General features: G+C 36.8%; 1 protein-coding gene across 11 annotated transcripts in view; it reads right to left on the reverse strand.

The window, feature by feature from the left end:
• The window catches only part of UBR5 (ubiquitin protein ligase E3 component n-recognin 5), a 94,622-nt gene that overhangs the window by 17,297 nt on the left and 49,716 nt on the right, over positions 1-27,609 (reverse strand). For 6 of the 11 annotated variants that reach the window (XM_049817508.1, XM_049817423.1, XM_049817453.1 and 3 more), the window contains 24 exons: positions 20,331-20,474; positions 20,126-20,237; positions 19,768-19,922; positions 18,647-18,844; positions 17,127-17,337; positions 16,462-16,506; positions 12,371-12,497; positions 10,721-10,872; positions 10,228-10,323; positions 9,671-9,794; positions 9,249-9,346; positions 8,233-8,381; positions 7,707-7,798; positions 6,610-6,756; positions 6,399-6,517; positions 6,183-6,309; positions 5,953-6,082; positions 5,571-5,731; positions 4,792-5,031; positions 4,440-4,563; positions 3,605-3,716; positions 2,305-2,436; positions 1,139-1,396; positions 515-783 (listed from right to left, as the gene is read on the reverse strand). In XM_049817508.1, the coding sequence (XP_049673465.1) occupies positions 515-783; positions 1,139-1,396; positions 2,305-2,436; positions 3,605-3,716; positions 4,440-4,563; positions 4,792-5,031; positions 5,571-5,731; positions 5,953-6,082; positions 6,183-6,309; positions 6,399-6,517; positions 6,610-6,756; positions 7,707-7,798; positions 8,233-8,381; positions 9,249-9,346; positions 9,671-9,794; positions 10,228-10,323; positions 10,721-10,872; positions 12,371-12,497; positions 16,462-16,506; positions 17,127-17,337; positions 18,647-18,844; positions 19,768-19,922; positions 20,126-20,237; positions 20,331-20,474 (3,522 nt within the window). The remainder of the gene's footprint in view (positions 1-514; positions 784-1,138; positions 1,397-2,304; positions 2,437-3,604; positions 3,717-4,439; positions 4,564-4,791; positions 5,032-5,570; positions 5,732-5,952; positions 6,083-6,182; positions 6,310-6,398; positions 6,518-6,609; positions 6,757-7,706; positions 7,799-8,232; positions 8,382-9,248; positions 9,347-9,670; positions 9,795-10,227; positions 10,324-10,720; positions 10,873-12,370; positions 12,498-16,461; positions 16,507-17,126; positions 17,338-18,646; positions 18,845-19,767; positions 19,923-20,125; positions 20,238-20,330; positions 20,475-27,609) is intronic. The other 5 variants (XM_049817472.1, XM_049817499.1, XM_049817490.1 and 2 more) reach the window with 3 other exon arrangements.

Below are 27,609 nucleotides of genomic sequence, written 5' to 3' on the forward strand. Positions count from 1 at the left end.
ATATGAAATACGAACAATTTAATGGAATTAGTAACTATAGCTACTTCAGCCTACAACATCTCTCATATGAGGAGACACTGAGAGAGCTGGGACAGCTTAGACTCAAGAAACGAACTCAGGAGGATCTTATCAGTGTATATATATACCTGATAAAAAGGTATGAAGTATGCAGAGCCAGACTTTTCTCAGTGATATCCAGTGAATGGACAAGAGGCAAGAGGGACAAACTGAAATACTTTGAAAATTCATTTAAACTCAAGAATAAACTTTTTTACTATGAGACTTGTTGAACACTTAACAGGTTGCCCAGAGGAGTTGTGGAGTCTCCATCCTTGGGAGACACTCAAAACCTAACTGGACACAGTCCTGAGCAGCCTTCTCCTATTGACCTTGCAGGAAATTTGGACTAGACAATATTCAGAGGTCACTTTCAACCTCAATAGTTCTATGATTTATCTAAAAAACCCAACTGTATTGAAATTATGTTTCTCTACAGAGATTTGGATGTTCTTACCTGCAAGTTAACTGCATCTTGATAAGTCAGCTTCACTGCAGCTGGGATCTGGGAGTATACTAAATGATTGTACTTTGGAATCAGACCCATCAGATCAGATATCTGCCGTATCACAATACTGTATGCTCTTGCTAAACTGCTTGCAGATGTTAAATAGCTGCTTGCATTGCTGGCTTCAAGTGCTGCTGCTGCTGCTGCAGCACTCGTACTGATGGTACCGCTCCGACGTAGGTTTGATGGATCAATGTAAATCAAGCCTGCTGAACTTGCTAAACATAAAAGAAAATATGACATGAATGATTTTATTTAACCTTTGTGACATATTTTCTGTAGGGACTGATAGAATGAACATTTCTAGAAATAGGCTTGTAAATATTACTGGCATCACAACTGTAACTAGAAAAAAAATACTAGCTACAGTAAGCATACTCATATCTTCTTAAGAATTACAACAGTTCCTTCTTTTTTTAAAATTCAAAACCAAAACTGGAACAGTCAAGATAGGTCAGCACTGTCCTTCTAAGACAAAGAGGTAAAATTTCACCCTTAAGAGAAAAAACAAAAACAGAAGGAAAAAAAGCCAGAGTTAACCGACATCCATGCATGCATTTTACACAGACTTGCCTGCTGGTGCTGATGTACTAGAAGGAGCAGTGCTAGTAGTCCTCTGGTTTTGGGTACTACGTACAGCCCATTGCATAGAACGGGGAGCTTGGGCAGCACCATTGGCATGTGAGCTATTTGTGGTTCGTTCCAGAGGCTCATCAAGCATGAACGTCTCCTGCTCTATGTCATCGCTCTGACTGCTGCTGCTATCAGAATCACTGGAATCATTTGATTGAGAGTCATCTTCAGAAAAAAATGCTGGAACACTGCTAGCTCCTATTGAGGAAAATAAGCAATAAATAGTAACTGACAACTGCACATCTGTGCACATATACATGTACCGTGTTAGCATTGTAAACTTTTTACATGAGAAGAAACTACATGTACTAAAAAGGTTCAAGTACCTACCCCTACTGAAAATCTTTAGTAAATTATACTTATAACATTCTGCTGATTTTCCATACGTTTCATGAATAAGCAGTAAGATTACTTACATTTCAAAAGATAAATTAAGACATAATTTGATTTAAAAATTCTTCACTGATTCTGCCCCCAGGCAATGAATTCTAAAGATTCTGCTTCCAAACTGGACAGTCGAGCAGTTGCTTTCAAAAAGGCTTAAAATGACTGGTCAGGTTTTGTGGGTTTTTTTTAAAACCATATCTAACTTCTACACTAAAAATGAGTGAAAACGTTTCATTTCACTTCACAAGAGTGCAAGGTAATCTCTGGCTAACACCTGCAGAAGCTCTGTAAGAGCAAAAAAGATAGGCCACATCTTAGCACATCTCCTTGTCCAAGAAGCCTGCATAGTATACCTTAAAATAACAGGCAAAAGGAAAAGCAAAGGAAAAACAGGAAACGTGTGGAAGGTGGAGATGGGAGGGAAGAAGCTGGGTTAAGAGAAAAAAAGAAAGGGAAAATAAGATTACAAGGGAAAAGTATGTCATAATCAGGTAATTCTTGCTCTGTCCAATCTAATTGTGAAGTAATTTCTCCAGTATACTTCTGGAGTGCTGGATGCAGTCCAGATCCAAAGGCAAAGAATAGTATTTTTTAGGTGAAGCCAGTTCTGCCCTTGATAAAGCCATATTCAATCACTATCACATTTCTTTTTCCTGTACAACTTAATACTAATATCTAAATTTAAATAGCTAGATTAAACCCAAGATGATGTGGCATACCTGCTTCTGACCCAGCAGTAGCTGCAGTGACAACACTTCTGCGCCCACTAGCATTGTCCTGATTACTGTGGTTACTCTCACTGTCACTTTCTGTTTCAGCAGCAGCTAGCAAATCCAACTCCATATCACTGCCTATAAAAACAATATACAAAACATCTCAAGTTTAAAAAAAAAGAAAAAATATGACGACTAATGACTCGTACAAGACACATTAAATGAAAGCCAGAGCCTCTTACTATAGCAGAAGTTAATGGATAGGCAGGGAGAGGTCATAAAAGCAGTGCAAACATGCAGCAATACTTGGAGCGTATCTTCTTATTTTCCAGCAATTAGCAACCTCTGGCCTTCTCACTCTGTACTGCACATATACATTCAACACACACACACACACACACACACACACACACACACAGAGAAAATTAAGACACTAAGGATTCAGAATCATTCACTCAAGCCAACAGACTCCACATCTCTTCATGCACATATATTAGGACAATTAACCATATGCTGTTTCAAACAAGTATCTAAAGAATACTGAAAAATAATTAAAAAAACCCTCTAATTAAAAAATACAGGTTCTATTCAAGTTTAAGTTTTGAGAATTAAATTTTCTGAATACTCAGCAAGTGAATAAACAAATTTCCTGTACTGTAAATGGGTTGACTGGAAACACAAGGCACAGTGAGAAAGAGATGATAATTTTTTTTTTTATCATACCTTTGGGCCATCTAATCCCATACTAATACAAGACAAGTCATATTAATGGCAAGAATTTTCATACATAATAGATTAATTTTGTCTACAAAATATTGAACCATAATTTAATATTTTGTGATTGGTTTGAAAACTAGCTCACCATGATTCAGATCCCTTTTGAGAACACATCTGCCATAACCACTATTCTATTATTAGCCATACAAGAGCTAGGCTATTTTTTTTAGTCCTTCAAGTAGTTTACGTCAACAACATTTTACAGTAGCAAATACAAAAGGCAAAATAGATATTGTTAACCAAGCATATAACAACACTTGGGTTTGGTATTTTTTATCCTTTGGTACCTTAGTATTTTCTCCTTGTGCAGAAAGAGAAAAATAAAAACCTTCACGTACTTGCCTACTATGAGTTATCTGTAATTTTATTCATCTCCTTTTGTAAGGTGCATAGTCTGAAACCCTTGGATTATCTCTACTTACACAAGTCTCCCAAATTGTTGTCACTGGTGACTCCACAGATGCCTTTTGGTTTTGATGCACACTTTGCGCATCCAAGCAGTAATGTGCATGATGTACATTATACGTACCATCTTCATCATGCTCATCATGCTGTCCTTCTGCTTCAGCATTTTCTTCGCCATGTTCTTCCTGTTCATCATGATGGTCTTCTTCACCAGCTACCCCTTCAACCACCTCAACCTGGAATAAAGCATTGTAATTTCACGCTAGAGTACCTTCCATATCAGAGATAACCCACATATTTTTCAAAAACTCAGTGCAAAATTTGGTTTACAAACTAAGAAACAAAAAACCACATCTACGAAAGATGATCTCACAATTGAATTGATGTGAACAGAAAATGAACTTACAGCCACAGTATTTGTACATGGTTGTACAGTCCATAGTGTTGTGGAAAAAAATCAGGCCCACAATTAAAACACAGCCTTGGACAGTAGATTTTAATGCTGAAGGGTAAAATTGACTATAAAACCTAGAATTAGTTTCTAAATATTGAAATCTAATAAAAGACCCTCTAGTTCTCCAATAGAACCTACGTAATAGCAACCATGTGCTGCAAGACTTGAAAACTTTCTTAGCAGGGAGTTATTATATATAAAACTTATGCTATATTAACAAAATGACGTGTATTTATTAATAGTCTAAATCATACTGTAATTCTGTCAAATGCAAGGCACTTGGTATACTCTGAAATGACTATTGCTGAACACAAAACAACAATTACAAAGCTCTATTAAAACAAAACGCTTGTGGCACGGTAGGACTTCATGAAGTACTACTCATCATCTCTTGCAAATCGGAGGTCTAGATGCATGGATTTTTGGTTCAGATGTTACAGCATGTGCTAATGCATTAGGTGCCATACTGAGAAGAAAAACAACATACGAAAAGAAGAAAACTGACCTCTTCCACATCTGCTGAAACGATATCATCTTGTTCTTCATCCCTGCCTCGAACTGGTTGTGACTGGCTGATTCGTCTTTGCTGAGGATTCCTTATGATGTAGGATGACTGAGACTGACTAGAACTTTTACAATAAAAACAAACAAAAAAAAGGCAGATTTGGACCTCTGGACATCACTATAAATCTGAATTACTATAGGAATCTGTCAGTAGGAAAGTACTTCCAAAATGCTTTGCCAGAATAAGAAGCCCCACCATATTTCTTTTAATGAAAAGCTAACAAAAACCCAAAACAAAACCACCTGTAACAAGTCTTTGAAAAGAATGAATAGTGAGCTTTAGCAAATTTTACCTGCTAGACTGGTCAGATGATGGTCTGGGTGGCAGAGGCTCCACAGAAAACAGTTCTTCACTTCCCTGCATGGCATCTATACTAGTGCTAGCAAGAGTAAAGGGTGCTGTAGGACGTGCAATTCCCATCCTGACTGGAACAATTAGAGATTCTGCTACATTGCACAACTCTTCAACAGCATAGGGCAATAATGCCTGGAATACACGTTTACATTTTCCAATTGGCTGTGGAATAAAATTGCTAGGGGAAAAAAATACAGAAAAATAAAGGTCAAATATGTCTTTCTTTTGAAAAAAGTTTATGGTGATATCAATTTTTTTTCTCAAAAGGTTAAGACAATTATCTTTAACAGATACATACATTTGTGTGTATAGTAACTATATGCACAGCTATAAAAACATCAGTTAAAAACATTTATCATTCCATACTCGGAGACTAAGGCTGGATATTTAACTCAATTAATGACAAACAACCATAGACTGTAATTTTAACGTGTTAAACCCTACTTCCAAAAATTCTAACTTTTTAAACAGAAACGTTCAGTATGAATATGTAAGTTTAACAAGCGTTGTATTAAAAAGCTATGCGACATACCAGCAGCTATTGTGCAGTCTTGAGGTTTGCACCTTTCCACACAGTGCTGCCTACAGACCTCAACTTAATTCCGATGTTCCTGCCCACTGGTGACTTTTATGAACTCATTTAATAAGAGAGTAAGTATTCAAATAAAAAACCTCAAACACCACCAGTAACACACACACGCACACCCCACCACTTACTTTTTCTTTTTGGAGGAAGCCATTTCCACACTAAGAATGACAAACACTCTTGCCACAGAACGCAGGAATCTCATTGTAACAGAAATAGCTTCTTCTCTGCGCCCTGGCGTATACTTGTTTTGCAATTCCTTTACTAGAGTACCCAGCAAAGTATCTAAGAGCTGTAAAAACAGGTCATTACAACCTAATAATGGTGTGTCATTTAGAAGCATGAAACAAGACAGATTAAGATTCAAAGGGAGAACACAATCATAACAGTATAAATTTACAAAAACACAACTACAAGTTATTTTCAAATTTGTCTCCAAGCATATCACCTGAGATAAACTATAATATCACAATATTCAGAAAATCTATGTAAAACATGGCTAAGAGTGCTTACCAAAATGTCTGCTGTACACTTGACAATAAGGCAGTGTGTGAAACAGTCCAAGCGAATAGTTCCACTTTGCTGATTAAGGTAAACTTGTTCTTCAGGCAGAAGATGACCTATCCTACTGCTTGCACTAAGACTTGGAAAAAACAAAAAGAAAGGAAATAAATTTTATATAAGTTAACAGGTCTAAAATATCAGATCAAACTTTACATTGACAACTATGCATAAATACACACGGGTCTTTATTTTCCTGAGAACCAAACATGATCATGGACTTCAGTGCATTCCAGTCCTGCAAAACACGTTCCAAAGCAAGCTGGGCAAAACGAGGAGGTTCTAAATCATGATCAGGCATATCAGAATCTAAAAAGACAAAAAAGCAATATAAGAAAGAGGTACTGAAATACGGAATTTGCCATTTATTTTTACTGAAACTTATTCTCTTATTTCACCTTCAGGATTTGCAGTTTTACGATTACGATCTTCCCTAATTCTAGGTGGTCTGTACTGGCAGTGTTCCACAGTTTGCCTGGCAACTGTCTGTACTAAAAACAGCAGCAGGTGTTCTCCCCTGTAATGAAAAATTGATCAGTGAAGTTCTGATATACCATATACTTAAAAATAAAAATTATTCTGCCCTAGTCATTGCAGATATGAACTTGCCTGCTATTTGGCATGGTAACAAGATTTGTGGTGGTAAGCAGGCGGTAAAGGAGATCAAGGCGAGCAGACTTTTGTCCAGCAATTAATGTTTTACACTTGCACTTTTCCCAGCAATCACAGTAGGCTGTTGGAGATGTTCTTTTGAGCCTACAAGAAATAGAAAAGGTGAACTGCAACACTGTTCAGTAACATACCAAATATTTTCTATGCAGACTGAGGGTGTTAGTGTACACATTAAGATTCCTGCTAGAGTTTGTTGTTTATTATAGTTGCAAGATGCCAAAACCTAGCTTAAGAGAAATGCAGTTTATATGTGGCAACACTTGACATTTGCTAGTCTTGTTTCCTACACTCATTTTAAGAGGGCAGTTTCACTATATAGCTTTTCATAGTGCCTTAGTAAAACTCATCCAATATCATTTATTCTTCCCAAAATAGCCCCCAGCCAAGAAAGTTAAGCTGGAAATCCTCACGACATGCAGTAAAATCTCAGTAATTGTTACAATGCTGAGAATATCTTTGTAATTGTATCTGTTAGCTTGTTATAGCTAGGATATTAATGCTGTAACATTTACACCCTGTAACAGTGGCACAAAACATCTGCAGCTTCAAAGCGTTGACCAGGCTGATCAGAGACTTCTTGACTGTTCATTTGACTGCTTGCTCACTTTTCCCTTTATTACAGTTGATCTTAGAGATTAATATGTCCTTTCTGAAAGTTTACAACAATGATCTGTCATCAGGATTCACTGGCTTCAGAAAACTCCTGGAGGCACCCAAAATGAAAACATGGTATTATTTAGATATATTAATCTCAGAATATTAAGCACTTTGAGGGCATCAGAATTACTCATTTACTCTAAATTCTACAAAGTGAAAAGTATGAGACTGCTTCAGGTTACTCTTTCAGTTTTGACCTGTAAAATAAATCTTACAGAACAGAAAGAAAAGAAGATATTTTAAACATTTTATTAATCTTCTGTTCGCTAATATCTGAACACTTCAACCAAGGAAAAAAAAAAAAATCTATTAACTATCAGTAAACAAATGAAACCACAAAGTATTGATTTAAGTATAAGAAACAGAACAATACTTACTTGCAGTCATGTCCTTTGTGACAGACCCTTGCACATTCTGTGCAACAACAAAGAGACTCCAATAGGCCACATGTTCGGCATTCAAATATATCCTAAAAAAAAGTTACCACAAATATTATGCATAGTTTTCTCCCTAGAGCACTTGCAATCTCACAGCATTTTAGGTTACAATAAAACTGCACTTGTTCAAACTGATGCCTTCACTTACAAGTAACTCAATTCTATAAAGCGAAACTTTGTTGTTAGTTAGGATATTCAGTGTTTACAAAGAGCTGTTGCCATCAAAATTTTTGACAAAGCTAGTGAACAGCCATATTCTGACCAACACAGCCAGCTTTGGCAGTACAAAGCAATTAGGGGAGGCAATAACCATACCAGACTTAAAAGTTACAGTAATTAAAACAATACAACTTTAATAATTTAAAAATTTTATTAGTAGACTAACACAATAGATGGTTGAAACACATTCCTATTTACTTAAAAATTAAAAAAAAAAAAAAAAAAAAAAAAAAAAAAGGCGTCTTACTTGGTTAATATGTTCTGCACCAGTCCACGTAAAACTGCATGTGTCATTACAACACAAAACATACAAAGGAGAGTCATCTGGATTTGTACCAGAAGGACAAACCATTCCCATAAACACATCATCTTCTTTTTCGCTGGAAGCTGCTTCAGCTAAAAGAACAATAGAATACCAGTGTTAAAAATGACCCCCCAAAAATAACAAAAACCCACCAACAGAATCCATAGTTGAGAGACCTCTGCCGTTACAAAGTCCCATACAGAATTAAAAATTTGAATAAAGTCTCTATCACAATTTTTTGAGAAAGCTTTCTGCTTGACGCATTACAGGTATTTCTTATAAAAGCTGCTGCAAATTCCTGACTAAAAAATACAACCACCAACTCTTACCCAGTTCTAAACTCACTGATATTCTAATAATTCAGTGGATCACCATTTTGAAGGATTAAAAAAAATATTTTATGGGCAATATTCTTCTAAGGAATACACACAGTCCTATAGACCTTGTCACACCACAGTTCTAATCTGCTTAAGTTTCTCCATAACTTCAACTTCACATACTTCTCTTAAACAATTAAATACCAACATTGAAAGAGAGTCACAAAACATATGTTTGTAAAGAAGTCTTTTCGGGAACAGGATCTAGCTGGGCATACTGCTTTATCATACTTTTTTTTCCAATTCAAAGAAAGAAGTTCCTTTGTGCAACTGAAAAATAGTACCTTAATCCACTGATGTTTGTAAAGCAATGAAGTGCTGAAAAGACTATAAAGAACACAAAAGCAACAATATTCATAGAAATCTATCATAATATACACACTACAAAAGAGGAAGATACTCCATAACAGCAAGATTTCCAAAACATGCAGCAGTATACAGTGTTTTGGAAAGATGCGTTTACCACCATCACCAGTTGCTCAAGTACGTGTAATTTTGCACACAAAAAAAGCACTGTTAATAATGAATCTGCCATAACTTTGGAAGGAAACCACACGCTAATTATTACTGAAACTGGTGTACCTTTAGCAATTTTCTGTGCAGTTTCTAGAATTGTAATCGCAGCAGGATATGCCCGTCCACTAACTGCTGACATAAATGGTGTCATGCCTCTTGCATCCCTAGGGAAAAAAAAACAGACAAGTTAAAACACACTGAAATTTTTTGTTGTAACAGGAGAGATAGGAAACAAATATATGAAAAAACTTAGCACTCCTAACCTTGTGCAAAAAGAAAGAACAGGGAGTGAATAAGCACTTATTTGTTTTACTTCTGTGAAACGGACCTAATTAAGGGATGGCAGGACACAAATACAACCAATATTCTAACATTCTCCATTTTAACTCATGCACCTTTAAACAACCTTTTTAAAGAAGCTTCTACGTAAAAATTTCAGGTGATATAACATTACAAAGAATAGTGAGAATTCATATGAAAATCCTTACTTAGCTGACAGCAATTCTCGAAGATAAGGTTGTAAAACAACACTATCACATAGTAATTTCAGTATGAAATGAGCATTTGCCTTCCGATCCTTTGATTCCACTACAGATGGTTCAGTAGAAGGACCTGTAATGAGAAAAAAATAAAATTGCAGAGAAACAGTTTTTCCTTAAAAAATAACTACCTATTAAAAGCAAATAATTCAATGTTTCACTGGGGTGAATAATCAGTAGCTTAACTGGTTTGCCAGTTTCAGTAACATTTCACTGAAGTACTGTAAATTTCAGTTCCAAATTACATTCTGAAATACAGACAGTAATCCCAATTTCATACTGATTACCATATTTTTACATATTTGTCATTCCTCAGGTAAAAATAATTTTTACATAAAACACAGCATGGTGCTTCATTTACTTTCTGCACACTTGTGAAATCCTGCTTCAATCCAATCTTCATCTGATAAGAGCCATTTTCATATGCAGAAAGTCTGTGCAAGCAAAGACAGCTTTTGAGATCATTTTCCTTCTAAAGCATAATCAGATAAGCAGTATGTCCTTACCTGGTATCGTGGAGGTGCTAGGTCCTTGGCTGGTGCCAGTCGCTGCTGTGGTAAGAGATCCCACAGCGGGGGCCAGGATAAAATCAATGTCACCATCTTTCAGTAAACAGAACAGCAGGATGTATATCAATACATAAAAACATCCCTAACAACATGCTCTTTCTGCAATGTCTAACACACTGCAGGTTTTCTGTATTTAATTGGTACTCTTTCCTACAAACGGCCACATTCCTAGATTAGTAATGTAACTCCACATTACAAAACACACTTCACAGAAGTTTGACACCAGTGTTAGAAAGACACATACTGGATTTAAAAACAGCTGTTAAGTCTTCAGTAAACTCTTAAATCTACCTCAATGACCTCTTGCTACCTCAATGACATTACGTATTTTAGTCTCACACTGAAATCTAAGTGATTCACCCTAAAAGCCATCAGTTCCTTTATTAAATCTCTCATTCTACAGTCTAATGCGATGCATGAGCAGACTTACCCGGATCCATTGCAGGAGGATCTGGAACCCAGCTGGGAGGAGCTATTGGTGGAGAAACTGGGTCCTGGTGATCACTTGATGAAGCACCGGCTTCATGTCTGCCCAGTCCAGCAGCTCTCAAGGATCTTCTCATCATTTCCCTTAATCTCAAACTGAATACAAAACCAAGATAAAAATATGACCTCATTTTTATCTATAATTAGAACATTTAAAAGCAGAATTTCACACTGAAAAAGGAAACAAAACTCTTTTTATCTCCATTTTTCTTCAGCATAAAGAATGAGCAAAGAGGTATTTTTTCATTCCTGTATTCCATTTTGTTGCAACAGAATATAATGGCCTTGGAAGATGAGTCAGCCAGCAAAGCATCAAGGCAGATTTGAGCCCAGAACACATGCCTAGTCACTACACCACTGCCTCTTGCAGGGAGCAGCAGTTGATGGGCATTACCACTATTTGACATTCCTTTTACCTTGAACTCGTGGCCAGGGGTGTTAAGCTTGTGCAAGAATTTGTTGTTGCTGCTGTTTTTTAAAATCTAACTGCAAGAAGAAGTTAATGAAAGAATAAACATGGGGCTTGAAAAAGAGATTTTTTGAAAGGAGTTATTTGTTTAAAGTTATTTAACTTGAAAGTACTACTTTACAGAGGACAGTCAGTAAACAATTTCAAGAAATTCTGTATCACCTTACTTGAGGGCAAGGTATTAGGAATAAGGTAGAAGCCAAAGAACCCAGTGTGATACAGAGGTACAAATATAAAAGTGGTTGGGTTTTTTTAAAATGCACTTCCTCTTAAGAGTAATGTCTCCTACAGAATGTGGGACAGAAGCTTCAACCCTTACCCTTATCTCCCATATCAAAAAGATCACAGTGATGAGGACTGTAGCTTGGGAATGATAAAGACATCATGTCATGTCAATTGCTTTGACTACAAAGCTAAGTAAAAAAATTTTATTATGCCCTCATCCAGAGTACTCTGAACTGACTACAACTCAGTACAGGTATTGTCAAATTCCCTTGACGTGAGCACCACTCTGTTACCATCATGGAAAGAGGAAGAACATAAATGTCATCAGAAATTAGGATTCTGTCAGAGTCAGAAACCTATCCTTTAGGGCCACCTTGATACAAAGGACTCCCACTATAACAATGATTGCTTAGGATAAAAAGAATTAACTTAAGTTCTTCCCCACTGGTGTTTTATTGATCTCAGTCTTATTCATCTGCGTAAGTGACCATCTCCCTCAAAAATTCTCTTGTAAGAGCAAGCCTGGGCGCTATTATTGTACTTCCACAATACTTAATTCTCTGTGGTAAAGAACACCAGAGCTTATCCTCAAATTCTGTTTCTCCACAAGGAGGAGCATTTCCACTTCACAACTGAGGAGACAATGCCCCAACCCCAGAAAACATAATTAGTTTAGAAATATCTCACCATTAGTTCTCAAACTAGAAAAGGCTTCCAAAAAAACCATTAGACCTCTAGTTTGGCGCTTGAGGAAGTGAAGTCTGACTTTAGACTAGAGACTTTAAACTAAACAAGAGAGTCCGTTCTTAAAATAGACTGAAGGAAAGAATTAATAAGAGATTGGTAATTAATACAGAGATTAGCATACAGAAAACAAGAAGAAATTATTAGTCATTTTACCTTCTGCTGCTTGATGATCCTGCCCGATTTCCTGGACCATTACTTGACACAACGGAGATTGCATTTGCAATAGCTTCCACAGCCGAGAGCCTTTCAGCAAATGTATTCCTTTCAGAGCGCTCTGCTTCTGAAAAATTAGGAAAAGCATTAGTGCCAAAATTTCACTTGGGAAAATTATAAGGAAGGAGTGTAAAGCATGAAATGCCACTCAACATAAGATGTTCCCTGCTTTTAAGATTTAGAGGGACAGAGTAAGTTCACATACAAATTTTTATTTTGGATGAGCTTAACCATGATTCTGACTGGGTTTAGTTCCTAAACAGCCATCAAGAAGGGCAATCCAAGGCACCTAAATTCCAGAACAAGCTTTCAATTTTCAGTATCAGGAAGCAAGGACCTATCATATAGCTGATTCCAGACACTTGCTGAGTCAAAGCTTCAAAATAAGAACAACCAAAAAAACCCAGATGTCATGGTTTAACCCCAGCCAGCAACTAAGCACCATGCAGCTGCTCACTCACTTCCCCCCACCCCCCACCCAGTGGGATGGGGGAGAAAATCAGGAAAAGTAGTAAAACTCATGGGTTGAGATAAGAAAGGTTTAACAGAACAGAAAAGAAGAAACTAATAATGATAATGATAACACTAATAAAATGACAACAGTAATAATAAAAGGACCGGAATATACAAATTATGCACAGTGCAATTGCTCACCACCTGCCGATCAATGCAGTCCCCAGCAGCAATCCCCCTGCCCCCACTCCTCCCAGTTTATATACTGGACATGACATCACATGGTACGGAATACTCCTTTGGCCAGTTTGGATCAGCTGCCCTGGCTCTGTCCCCTCCCAACTTCTTGTGCCCCTCCAGCTTTCTCACTGGCTGGGTGCGAGAAGCTGAAAAATCCTTGACTTTAGACTAAACACTACTTAGCAACAACTGAAAACATCGGTGTGTTATCAACATTCTTCTCATACTGAACTCAAACCACAGCACTGTACCAGCTACTGGGAAGACAATTAACTCTATCCCAGCTGAAACCAGGACTCCAGAACACCACAAAAAAACCCACACACACACTTCACAAAGAGCAGCTATCAACAACAGTGCAAAGTTGTAGGCTTTTAAGTTACACACTCTACACAGGAGCATGCTTAGGAAAACCGTGTTATGATTGTGCTACCTTCTTATACTCAGTTTACATCACAAAGAATGAGCATTTCTTCTAATACCTAAAACCCTAAGCACCAGAACACCTAAAGGTCCTAGTCATAACAAGGACCAAATTGTGGCAAATGTTATACAGAATATAAAAAATTGACTAGTTGTACGGTTCAACTAGTTACGGTACAACTTGAAGCAGCCACCTGAATCAAAGACCTAATGTAGACTTATTTATCTGCAAGATAAATATACAGATAAAACAGTAAAGTCAGCTGTACAAGGTTTGCACGGAGTAACAGTCACTGCTTCTTTAGGAGCTACTGACAATTAAAGATTGCATAGCCACTACACAGCAAATTATGAATCACTACAGCATGGATCCAGAAAGAACTGAAAGAGAAGCCACTTTCAGCATGATACAGGCCAGGAGAGGGGCAATTTTCCTTTCAACAGAGCAAAAGACAATTTTTTATACAAACTAGAAGGAAAAGGTATATTTCTGAAAAAAAGAAAAAATTTCTTTAAAGTGACTCTGATTGTTCTTTCTCAAAGTTGCTATAGCTAGTGCTCACTTTCCATTTAAAGGCTTTTCAAACTGACAGTCACCATCCTCTGCACAGATATTTTCTCCACTGACAGTATGAAGACCTGGCTCATTCCCTTTTTTTTTCTTTTCCTTTTTTTTTTTTCTTAAAAAAAAAAAAACCCAACCAAAAAAACCCCCCCAAAAACCCAAGAATGTACTATTAACACCTTATTCTATGACCTCAAAGTAAAAGGTAATTCAGTGATGTTTATCAGCTTTTAAAGCATGTTTATTCTTTAGATCTTTCTACTCGTCACTACCTGAAGTAGCAAAGATCTTAGGTTTTGCATGTTCTCAAGCATGTTCAGGTTTCTTGGACAAAAATCACCTACTACCCACAGCAGATGACTATCAAGCACTTACCAAAATATTACTCATGCTCTTAGTTCTATACTAGTTGACCTGTAGTTGTAAATTAATTGCCATTGTATTTGTGTTGTACTCCTTTTTAAGATCCACTAGTGCTCTTAACTCATGACCCATCACATAGTACTTCCAGACCCCTCACACAGGGAGCACAGCTCTTGAGAGTGATCCCTCAAGCAATAAAAAGCAATACAACCATTGTCTGCAACGGAGAGATTGCACCTATCCTTGGTCCCACATTAAACGAACTGAATTTTCACTGTTCCATTTATGAAGTTAGTATTCACTTTTGCAGAACCATCAATTTAAATGCCTGGCCTCTAAGGGTAATTATCTGTTCTGTTGTCTAATGAAATCTGTCCCAATTCTCTAGAAAAAAACCCTCAGTTTGTAGGTGTTCCGTAAAGTTAACTGAAATTTAACTCTTTAATGACTTCACATGCTTTGGACATTTCTTTTGGACCTGTCTTTTCCAAGATCCCTTCTTTTGGCAAGACTGAGGAGATATCAAATCATAGAGAAACAGAGCAGACTTCCCCAGCTTTGCAGGTCTGGGCCACTTTTCCTGCAATTCATTTATCCAATGCTGCAGGAGCTATGGTGAAACCAAGCACAGGATCTGAGAACAAAAAAAGCTTACCCCTGCCCTCGATATTCCCCTTCTGGTACTTAAGGAGGAATCTATATGAAGAACAGTGAAGGATCTCAGGCAGGTACCAGCTGGGAAGGGGCAGTATGTTCTGTAATTGTTAAGGAACATTATATCTGGAGTCTGGAATTGAAGCCTTTACTCCTAAATCAAACTTCTTTTACAGTTTAACAGATGGCTGTATAACTTACAGACATAACGTTAGTCATCACTGCCCTCCAGATGATGCACAGAAAATAAGCTTGTCCTAAAATCCATTGCTAACAGTTACAGTGGAAGGTGAATGCGATTTGAATCTAAAGATATGAATGTCCTTCTAAAACAACTTTTGTGAGGGGAAAGAGAGAGGCAGAGGGGTGTTAAAAGTCTATCAGGTTCATGTTTTTCATTTTTCAGAAAGTTAAATTACATCCAAATGAAGTTACTGAAAAAATGTCAAGGTTGCAAAGACAAGCACTCAAATTAGGAAAAAATCAGATTAAGTTTGCCCATGCATCCTTATTTCGGCTTCCTTGTGTGCTTATAGTAAAACGATCTTCAGTTACACAGTTGGGTTTTGTTTGTTTGTTTGGGGTCAGTTTTTTGGTTCGGGTTTTTTTGTTCCCCCCACCCTGCCCCCAGCAACAAGACCCCTGCCTCAATCAGTGCACAGGATGGACGACACACTAAAGATGAAGGGTTGTACAATGAGCAAGCTGTTTATGCCTTGTTTGCTGCAACATTTAGAAGGCATGCAATAAGGCAGCAACAGCTTGGCAAGGAGAGGGGGGAAACACTGTCTTGTGTTTAATGCCACTGAACATCACTTTGGAGAACTGGAACCTATATCTGCCACATCTAACAGCACACAGAACTTTGTAAAACAAGTTTTTACAGACAATCACGATACATTTTACTCATTTCTGGATACCTAAAAAGTGCTTGACTCACAGAAATAATTAACATTCACAGAACAACTAAAACTACTATTAATCCAGCTCTAGAATAAAGTGTTTTGAAATAACACCTGCTCAAAAATTTAGATCAGGCTCTAGGCTTCTCAAACAGAACCTTCAAAATTAGTTAACAGCTTTTAATACAGAAAAACTTCAAGCTATAATACCTTCAAGAGATGAGAAAGCTGCAGCATTACCCCATTTTATAAATAGGGATATGAGGAACAATTAAGGTCTATAAATGACTAAAATTCAATGACAGCACCATACAAAAATCCCACAAGGAAGTTCATTCATTATTCAGTGCAGGGTTTGTATGGTGTGCAGTAAGTAAGGAATGGGGCCACACACTGAATGATGAGGATAAAAAGAAATATTGAATAGCTACCCATTCGGTGAGCACCGTCCATCTTGTGCACTGAATGAGGTAGTCCTGTGGAAAAAATAGTATGACGGTGTAATTAAAGACCATTTCACAACGCATACCCATGTATAGCACACGGGTAAACTTAATTCTGGCATTTCCTAATTTTTGAGTGCTTGGCTTAGCAACCTTGTTCTGTTAGCATACTTTTTACATAACAGTATTTAATAGACATTTTTAAATGGTGTCAGTAACTGGCATTAACAGAAGGTCATTCTTTCACACATGTCAACTGCAAGTAGCATTTCTTATTGGATGCGTTAACATATACTATAACACTTGAAAAATATTAAATAACATTTCTCTTAAAAGTTTACTGTGATATAACAGGGATACTAGTGATATAAAGGTGAAAAAATGCTTGTTTTAGATAAAATTCACATGTGGATGTGAAGTTTGTCTTTTACAATCAATAAAAAAAGCTTAGTATTCTTAACTATCAAATTCTTATAAATCCTTATGAGAGTAATAAAAATGATGTCTCAGCACCTTTGAAAGGCTTAGGACACATTTTAGGTGCTAAATTTTAAGATACCCATATATGAAGAATGCAGCCTTTATTTCAATTGTTCTTGAAAATACATTAAAAGTTTATTTTCAAAGTATTTTCATTATATTGTTGAGCTCACCCTCTTCCTCTTTTGTTTCTTTGTTGCTGGTTGGAAAGCACACAGACACACAAGCATGCAGAATATTGCGGTTTCCATCACATCTATGGCCAAGGAACGTCTGCAGCATTTGTGGATTCTGATCCAAGACAACTGCTTGTTCAAGATTCATCAGGTATTGTCTGCAAGCCTCATAGTCACATCGGAGAATGTGCTGCATTAAAGTTTGTTTCTGTACTCAAAAGAATAGAATATTTTAATAATTTAAAATATAAATGGCAGACATACAAGTTCCTAATTACTTCTAGTTTTCCAGTTTTGAAATTAATAGGAAAGTCTAAATCTAGGACATTCTAAGACTACTAATAGGTGGAAGATCAAGCCAGTCAGGGTCTCGTATCCCACCCATGCAATCTTTTGCCATTGGATAGATTGTACCATTTCCATCTCTAAGAATAATAGGAGATTCCTACATTTGGGAAAAAAGTTTTATCATTAAGTCTCCACATTTTATAAATATTATCCTTCCCAAGAGATCCAGTTCTGCTCGAAGTCAGTGCAGGAACTGTTGAGAATGTGCATCATCTCAATTATAGCACTGTTAAAAAGAGAAGACAGCATGCATTCAGGCACAGACAAGTTAAAGGAAAGGAGAAGCTTAAGCAGAAGCTATCAGGCTCACAAAAGTATGCCTTTGGCTTCATAGCTGGGTTCTTAAGATAGATTACTTCTATTTCATGATCACATGTAACATGGGAGGGGTCTACATTAACTAGCTCTTACATATTTGTTTTAAACAAAGCAATATACATGCTGAGAAGTGAACGAATAGAAGCTGTTGAAGGTCTGGGAGGCTCACCCCATATATAACAAGCTTTTCCACAGTGATGGAATACTCCACTGTGAAATCAATCTGACTAACAGGTACACAATACCTCCTGGTGGCAGCATAGCACACAGCAGATCTAACTAAACTGCACCAAATCACTGATGAGTTTATACAAGTATGATATATAAATTCGCAGCGGAGCTATTCATACAGCACCACAGATGAGTAGAACTCTACAGGAGATTCAAGTGGGGGAGGGGGGGAATCTTCACTTGACTCTCATAATTTCCTAATGTATGGTCCAAATAAGATTATTTTTTAAAAAAAAAAAAAAAAAAAAAAAGTAAAAAAGCATTGCATTCACAAGAAAAGTTGTTGGCTCACTCAGAAAAACTGTGCATCCATAAAACAAATAAAATTGTATACTGGTAGTATACATAAGGTGGTAACAGTTTTAAAAGTAATGCCTAAAAAAACATTATTAGTTAGAAGCCTGATACAGAAGACATGCACCCCCAAAATGGATCTTTCACTTTACTGCATAAATTCATTTGTGCCTTCATGTTTCTAAGAGAATCTTCTGTTGAAATTAGTGTCTTTGAAATAGTTAAAATACAAATTGGTATCTAAACACAAAGATGCTTTAAGCATAACTTTATAAAAGCAAGAGAAAAAAGCAGCACATAATTCTGTAGTAAAGAAAATATTTTACCTCAACAGCCATAATGATAATAGCAGCTTTCTTTTTGATGGTCGAGTTAGCAGGAAGATTTGTTAAGGAATGAACACCCATTCCAAGACTACTAATAGGTGGAAGATCAAGCCAGTCAGGGTCTCGTATCCCACCCATGCAATCTTTTGCCATTGGATAGATTGTACCATTTCCATCTCTAAGAATAATAGGAGATTCCTACATTTGGGAAAAAAGTTTTATCATTAAGTCTCCACATTTTATAAATATTATCCTTCCCAAGAGATCCAGTTCTGCTTGACTGCCAACAATGAAAACAGTTTACCTAAAAGTCTCATTTATGTCATTGTCTCCTATCATTACAAGTGGTACAGCATGAGATATCAGATGCCCTTTCTCAAATGCCTGGTGTGCTTAACATAGTAAATACTACTAAAATTATCTTCTTTATGATATATATATTTATTACAAAACATTACCAATGAAACATATAGTACCTATACTTTTAGCTTACTTAAATATTCCAAAGGAAGTTGAATATATTGAAATGAAACATTCAAATTCAGTTCTTTTGCCAAAAACGTTTCCTACAACTATCCTAAGCAAAGTATACCATGTTTATGGAAGTCACCAAAATGGTTTTGGTACTTTTTCTCAGCCCTTCTCATGGATGCCTTCACAATGTAACCAAGCCGTATATTCAGATAAAATACGATACTTAACATTGGAAAGTAGAAGAGTTGCACAAAACCTTGCGTTTTTAGTATCAAATACAGTTAGGTTTTTTTGTTAACATTTCCATTTATTCTCAAGAGTGGATTTTCACCTGACCCAATTCCAAAATATAGCTAGATAACAAGTTTACACTAACACAGGAACTACTTTGTCAAGTTCCCCCCCCCCCTTTTCTTTTTATTCTAGGTAGAAGTTGAATAAGATTATTCAAAGTGCTTAAGTGAGATTGCAATTCCCCTTGAGCCTTCAAAATATTAATGGTAGCAGCAAGTCTTTCATAACCCCTTTGAAGAACTATTTCTTTGCCAGTCTTTGGAAAAGCCTTACAAAAGGCTATACCATCCTATTCAAAGATGATGGAAGTGAAGTGCAATTAGGTTAAATGATTGAGATACAAAGCCACAAACCTGTCCAGCTGTAAAAATAGCAACACTTCTCTCATTCTGACCCAGGAATGCAATGCTGCTAGTAGGGAAATTATTTTCCTGTTCAGCCTTTCCTGTGGCAAGGTCAAATATGCAGTATCGAACCCAGTTCCCAGTTTTCAGAACAGCATGCACTCCTTCAAAGATACACGAAGAAAAAAGTTAAGGTCTTTTACTGATGGCAGCCACTAAAAGAACTCCCAACTAAAACACTTTTAAGGAATTACTAATATCAATAGAAACAACTGTTTGTTAGTTTGACTGTAGTTGTTTTCCACTAGGAAGAGAGACAGGTAATAAAGGATCCAACAGAGTATCTTACAGGGTAAGTCCTACTTACCTTTTGAATCTACATTTACTGCTAGGATCTCTGTTTTTTCAGGAATACACAGTTTTTTAGGTGTCCTTTGAAAACAGTCAGGAACTTTTGGAGTTCCACCAGTTTTTACAACCTGAAAACATATGTAAAATTTTAAGATGCAATTAAGCACAGTGCTGACATTTCAAAATACCGATTGTTTTCTCAATGTTTCATAAAGACATACCTGCAGTTCATCTATTCTGAGCAGCCTACAGTCTTGAAGAAGAGAAGAAGGATCAGGATCTGAATTAGAACTGCTCTGACAGTTTGCGTTACTGGAAGTGCCTGGAAATTTCACAGCAACATAAGCACCATCCACTTTTAGCACCTATAAGCAGAACACATTACAGTTTTACCAAATGCTTTGAACAGAAATTTTTTAGGTTGATTTGTTTCAAAATAAACCAGATCTTTATCAGGAAAAGAAAAAAGTTTACAATAGTCAGTGATAAAATTCTACAGCTCTTGGTCATTAGTCTTGCTGTTTTGCTAAAATTACTGAAATCTTAAAAACTTGGATTTCTTAATGACTTCATAGGCATGCTGAATGAGATCAAAGGAACCAACACCAACTGACTAGAGAAGCTCCTACTGATGCTTCCCTGGTATCTTTTCAGCTTCTGCCTACTGGAAACAGCAGAACAACTTCATGCTTAATAGCCTGGATAGACCCTTCTCTAATTAATTTGTCCAATCACTTTTGGAAATAAACACTATTCTTGCAGCAATGAGTTCCAAACATTAGCTAATAATTCAACAAAAAACCATCTACATTGAGTCTCTTACTTCTTTAAGTGCCCAATAGCTCGTGTACTACAAGAAACACTTTTTTTTTTTTTTTTTTTTTTTTTTAAGAATTTTCAAAGCCTCTGTTGCAGAGTCTTAGCACTCATTCCTCAAGATGACTGTGCACAGTGGAAAAAAGGAAATGTTGGTTTATGGGTCTATTACCTGTTCCTTACACTCAATGATAAAGTTCTCCACTCAGTCCCTTAGATACAGATAAGTCTATCCAGACATACTTCATGCATCTGTGTCTTTCTCTGCCCCCCAATGAAATGGAAGTTACTCAACCCCACACTGACACAGTCATTTCTGTGACTGTAAGCCTCTCTTTAGAGAGTTGCTGCTGAGCATATTTAATCAGAACTGTCAAAATAGGTTTCCTTGATATAGAAACATTTTAAGCTATCACCAAACTGCAAGGCCCTTTGAGTTTCCAGTTGAGACCATAATTTTCTCAGAAGGAAAACAAAGCTAAGAGGGAAGGGGGCAGGGAGAAAGGACAGGCAATGTTTTAATTTTGAGTAGAAATAAGATCTTCATATGCTCTGTCTTGATCAAAAGTAGATACAAGCAACTGTCAATCTTGATTAGGCCCTAATTTCACAGTAGTTTCTACACATAAAGTGCTTACAAAGCAGTATTAAAGATCTAGATGTAATCAACTTTATCTAAAACATCCCTGACAATAAAAACCAACTCTCAAATTTTCAAGATATTATAAGTAATAAGAATCCAGGCATTTCCATGTTTCTCCCAGTTTCTCTAGCTAGGTTCAGCCTATCAAGCATGCTAGAGAAAAGGATATATTGACAAACATGAAAGTATTAGCAGACATTTTTTTTGTTACAAAGAATATTGTGGATAGAGTCAGAGCACTTGTTCCCCATATGCTGAAACTTCACTGTAGTAGCAGAGTTCCTAATTCTAGTAGTAAAACATCACTGATGGCCATAAGAATACTACCCAAAAATTTCAAAATTCAGACCTAGTCAAAAGATTCAGGAACATTAACTCTGATCTAGACCATACAAAGACAGATTTCAATTGAGACTTGCAATACAACACTCCAGACAAAAAGCATGATTTGGTCAAAAAAAAAAAAAAAAAAAAAAACAAGGTACATTTAGACATTTTTAAGGCAATCAGACTAACTCATAAGCCTGAAATCACATGCCAATGGTTCAACCACAGCTTTTAGTCTAACATGTAGGATTTTTTATTTTTTTTTTAAGTAGCTAAATGTTGCTACAAAAGCTTTGTAAATTTGGGCTGCTTCCAAAACCAGAAGATTCTAAATGGTCAATGTCTAGCAGGGCAGATGAAATCTTGTTTATGACATTTCGAATTTATATCGGGGGGTAGGGGGGAGTGGAAGGAAGAAACACGCCTTAAGAAAAGGCACAGTCCCCAAATATTTAACATATCCTATCTTCATAATTAAAAGTTTTCTTCTACATGCATTTTGGCTGCTCTTAGTGTTATCACCTACATCACTTTTTACTTACACCACTTTTCATGTGTTCAAAGAAATGCTGACAGTTTTTAAAGTGCTGGAACTCTACAGTGACTCAGAGTCCACATGCCAAATATTTTTTTTCTTTCCCATTTTGTGGTTCAAGAAGAAAGTCATATATCCTTAAAAACTGGAAAATATGTTAATTAATATTTGGTTGAGAAGAAATTCACCTTTTGCAACTAGGAGCTTGAATGAAACACAAAAAGCTCCAAAGCAGAAATGTGGTATAATGGGCTGGCACAAAACAAGATAAAAAACCAACATCAACACTCCTCTAATTGAAATTAAGTCTGAATTCATTGAAAAATGCACTAACAAAAATAAAATTCAAGAGCTTAAAGGATTTAGATGCTTTAGCCTACAGAAGTACACACTGTTCATACTGCTAAGGCAAAAATTTCATCAACTGGAAACAAGCGTTTTACAGAACTACATAGACAATGTTTGCCTTATTGGGACTAAATTAAAATAAATGAATCGAATGAAAAAAGCAAGCAACAAAATGGAAGTTTAAAGATTTTTTCCAAAAGCAAAATACCTTTTTAGACCCTTTTCAACCACAGGGCAATGAGATCTGATCTTTCTTTTCAATGGAAGAAAAAAATGAATTGATAAACTGAAAGGTGAACATATTTGTTACCTCCTTTGCCCTTACTGTCAACCCACTGCTACACTCCTTTAAACCACAATGCCAAAGCACACTGATTAACAGAAAACATTCAAATAAAGTCCCTTCCTCAAAAGGAAATGGAGACAGGTCCTGAGCCCCACTTCTCCTCCTCTGTTCCCTCTTACAGTTCTTTATTTAAAATCACATTAACGATAGGCAGAGTAGCCGCTAAAAAGAACAAAGTTAACTACTAGCACTTGAGCCTTTCAGAAGCAAACCTGTTTGGATCCACTGGTAACCTGTAGAATCTTTCCCTCTCCAGAATCACCATATTCCCTCTCAAGAAACAGCAAGAGAAGACCAGGGAAAATATATCTTTTTTTTTATTTCTTATCAAATCTCCTTGTTATAATGAAAGAAATTTTAACATCACAGAAAAGGCTTCTACCTCTACTCTCAAAGTAGAGTGAGCACTTCCAAAGAAATACTGACACAACTTCTAAAATATTCAACTTTGAAGGATTAAAAACAGATTCTTGATAGGGATTAAGTAACTCTTCTGGGACTATATCCAGCCTGAGTTCTTTCAACTTATCCTTCTCATGGGAAGGCTTCAATCTCAGACAGAAATCAATCAAACAAAAAAAAAAGTTCAAGTGACTGACTGAAATAACAAAATACAAAGTACAAGTTAAAGAACAAACTACTCAAGTCCTAGGGATTTTGTGAAACATAAATTTGGATTGATAAGCTTTCTGGGCACAGGAACTGCAAAACTGGTAATACACAGAAGTCTCACCTGATTGAGGATAACTTTGATGAACAGAAGCAGTTTGGGGAGGCCTTGGACACTGCCAACGGAAAGCCTCAGACCAAAAAGAACCGCACCTGACAGAGAAGAAATAAGCAGCTCCAGCCCAGGTTCCCTGCCCTTTTGTTCTAACAGTGGTTCCAGATACCATTTAAGCCATTCCAGAAGAGGGGATCCAAAAGATAATGTGGGTAAGTAGAATATCCCAAAGTGCATGAGATGGACAAAACCAGCTTCTATTCCTCTGAGCAGTGAGCAGTAACCATGGTGGTGCATTCCTTCCCCTCCCTGGGCTGTTCTACAAACTTGGGAAGTCTCGCTAGGCCTTAGCGTAAGTGTAATGAGTTGGGCAGTTAAGCATCCCTTGACCGTATCAGGAACTCTTGCATGGCTAAGACAGGGAGTCGTGCTGACTGTTTCAAGGACTCCTGCTTCCCAGCCAAGGCGAGGGACGGGAGTAGAGATAATTTGTTTTCTCCTGACAACCTTGAGACATATCTGAGTCCTCTCCAAACCACCTTGGAGCATCCCATATCTGAATCTTAACTCATTCTCTGACAGCCCTAGAGCCTTCCTTATCTGAAACATAACTCATGCCTAATGGTACCTGCAAAACTGGAATTCCAGTAATTTGCTAATGACTAAAGCCAATCATCAACCAAACCTATAAGCAGCGGTACTAAGTGAGACCCTTTGAGCTCTCCTAGACTGCAGCAGGCTGCAACCAGTATCTCCCTCCGAGTGAGACGCCTCTCAGAGCTCACAAACTGAAAAGTTTGTGAAGTTTGGAGGTCTGTTGCCAAAAGCCAACAAGACTTGGGCTGATACTCTCTGGTCCTTGAGGCTCAACCTTTCACCTGCTGAGAAACACGCCGAAGCATTTGACATTAATATTTTCACTGAACCCAAAGGGAATTTTTAACAGGTATCTCGCTTTTACTCACTTATGTGTGTGTGTGTGTATATATATATATATATATATATAAAATATATATAAAAAAGTGTCTTTATGCATGTGTGTGCTAACCTAAATATTCTATATCAAGGATATTACAACTATTGTTTTTCAAATCTGTACTTAAATTACTGTCTTGAACTTTATTCAACTGTGAATGAATCTCAGGCTGCTATTATACTCACAATCTCTTTAGATATAAACTACTGACGAAACTGGAGACTAGGAGTTGATCCAGCCGCACCTAGACTCCAACAGGAGTTTAGAAAGCAAGGAGGTCTCCTCTGAACCTTGTGACTCAACCAGAGGGTCTCCCCTACCTTTTTGCATTCCCAATCTCTGTACAAATCATGAGAAATCAATTCTAACTTGATTTTTCTTTGTATGTTTCTCTTTTACCCTACTGCATCTTCAGTCTCCGTATACATAATTTATTTTGATTCCGACTTAAATTTTCCTTCATGCATTTCATCCATGTATTAAGTAATAGAGTGAACCTTGCCATCAAGTTCTGTGAAGTTGTGCTTATACATAAAATCCTATTACATAAATTTTTTACCAATACCATTCGAGGTGATTCTTTAAGTGGTCTAAACTACTCCATTTTGCGACAGTAACAAAGGCTTATTTCATCCCATTTCTTTTCTAAACTACGCTGAAGACTCCATCAGATTTCTCACCAATGCAGACAACAGAAGAGACAAGTGCCAGGCTGTTTCATTCCATGAGTCTTCCATTAGGTGGATAATCTTATAATCATTACCTCCTCCATCTAATGACAGACTTGGAAGAATAAAGGCTTAGTTTTGTTCCAAGCCTACGAAGGATTTAAATTGAAATGAGATTGGAAGATAATATATTCCAAGGAGAAAGATGACTAAATCCAAGAGTTTATCTAGCAGACTTCTGCTTTCTTCATTTCTTTCAAGACTGCCCCAATGTAAGAACTTTTGCACTCTCACCACACTCTCCGGTCATTTGTTGCTTTGGCACCACATGCAATCCACATCTATGAAGCAGTGTGTAAAACACTGGTTGTGCAATCTACTGGTATCAGAACAATCACGTGCAGTCACCTTAGATCTTAGCACTCAACTCAGGGGAGGGCTGTGACTGTAACAAGATCAGGAAGAGCCCAGAGAGAAACAAGCATGTTAGAACTTGACACCATCTACCTGTCCACCCTTCTACAAACAGAGCACCACAGTGGTCTTGGAAGGATTTTAACCAAGCACTTTTTGGAGACATCATGAAGTTGTTGTGTACATCCAAAAGCATAGAAATACAAATTTTCCACTAACAAAATTACTTCAGGAACACAGGCTGAGCATCAGTAAATCTGACCCCTTTCCTATCTCTAAAGTCTACCTCCTAAAGCCTAAGTGAACAATTCTTTTTTGTGTAAAACAAAGAATTATCTAAATTTTTTTACAAGGTGGCAAACATTTGACAGACACTCATGGCTAGCACACTTTATTCTAAAGAATATAAATGTTCAAAATTTCAGATGCTCTTGCAGGTAAAAGGGCAGAAGTAATTTTTTTTGTTCCTTTTACTACTTCACACCTGAATCATTACATAAGATAAGATTTTTGGCCTCACAGATCAATTACTTTAGTGCAATTGACTTCATGTTGTGCTCAAAAAAATCCACCAAATACCAGTGCATATTTCTCAAAGATGTCCCAATATTCACATGCTCCATGACTACATATTTTACATGATGACAGCACTCAGAGAGAAGCTAAGTGTTGCTCTATTGACACCATGCTTTGTAACATCAAGTAATTAAAACTCCAAACAGTGCTTCAAAGCCTTTCCAATTTTCTGAAACACCAAAGGTAACAAATTCCCAGGTTACATAGCAATAGTATATTCTCATGCAGGATGAACATGTCACTGAGCCCATCCATACCAATAAATCAAAGATGTGACTTTCTGGAACATCATTCAGTAAACAAAAGACCATGGAAGACCAGATGAAGGTCATCTTAAGACTCCGAACCTGTATGATTATGTTTTTGCAGACTGGACTGAACCTTTGTACACATTCAAATATTATTTATGCGCAGAACAGTCAGATTGTTCAGAATTCGAATCCTCTTTGTGCTTAATTCAGCTCACAATAAGCTAAATTACAAACATTACTGTTCAACAATGAACAACATTTGCTATTCTTGAGCCTGTACAACACTGCAAAGAGTAACCCTTCTGCAGATTGAGGTGCCTCCAGTCTTTTTCATAAAATTGCACAACTGATCCAAATTACAAACAGAACATGTAACAAGGAATAAACTGTATTTGTCTTTAACCTGGGCACCACTAGGCAAAATTTTTTTTATGGTTTTGTCTGCTGGATCCTATCTAAACTCTGAAGTGTTACAAAACAGTAAAAGGAAAAAAGTCAACGACTATATACATCACTGGAAAGGGATAGCATGCTTTATGAAGAAAAAAAAAAGGCATCTTTGCCATAAATGACGGGTATAGAATAGACTAGCAGCAATAACTATTCAGAAGACAGCCCACTTACTGGTTTTAGCACTTCATGAAAATATCAACATATAAAATTCAAGCTCTTCTATATTTATCATAGTAGTTCTTCTTGACGCAGCATACAGACACCTTTACAACTGTATACAGAAATAGTAAAACAGTCTCTGTCCTAAAAATTTTAGGATCTAAAACAGTAAGGACAGACAAGGACAACAAGGGCTTTCCCAAAGCTGGTATGAGAGGCAAACAATGGTTTCAGCAAGTTCAACTAGATCTCAAAACCTCATTT

This window comes from Accipiter gentilis, chromosome 2 (genome assembly GCF_929443795.1).
Source record: "Accipiter gentilis chromosome 2, bAccGen1.1, whole genome shotgun sequence".
NCBI classification, from domain to species: Eukaryota; Metazoa; Chordata; class Aves; order Accipitriformes; family Accipitridae; genus Astur; species Astur gentilis.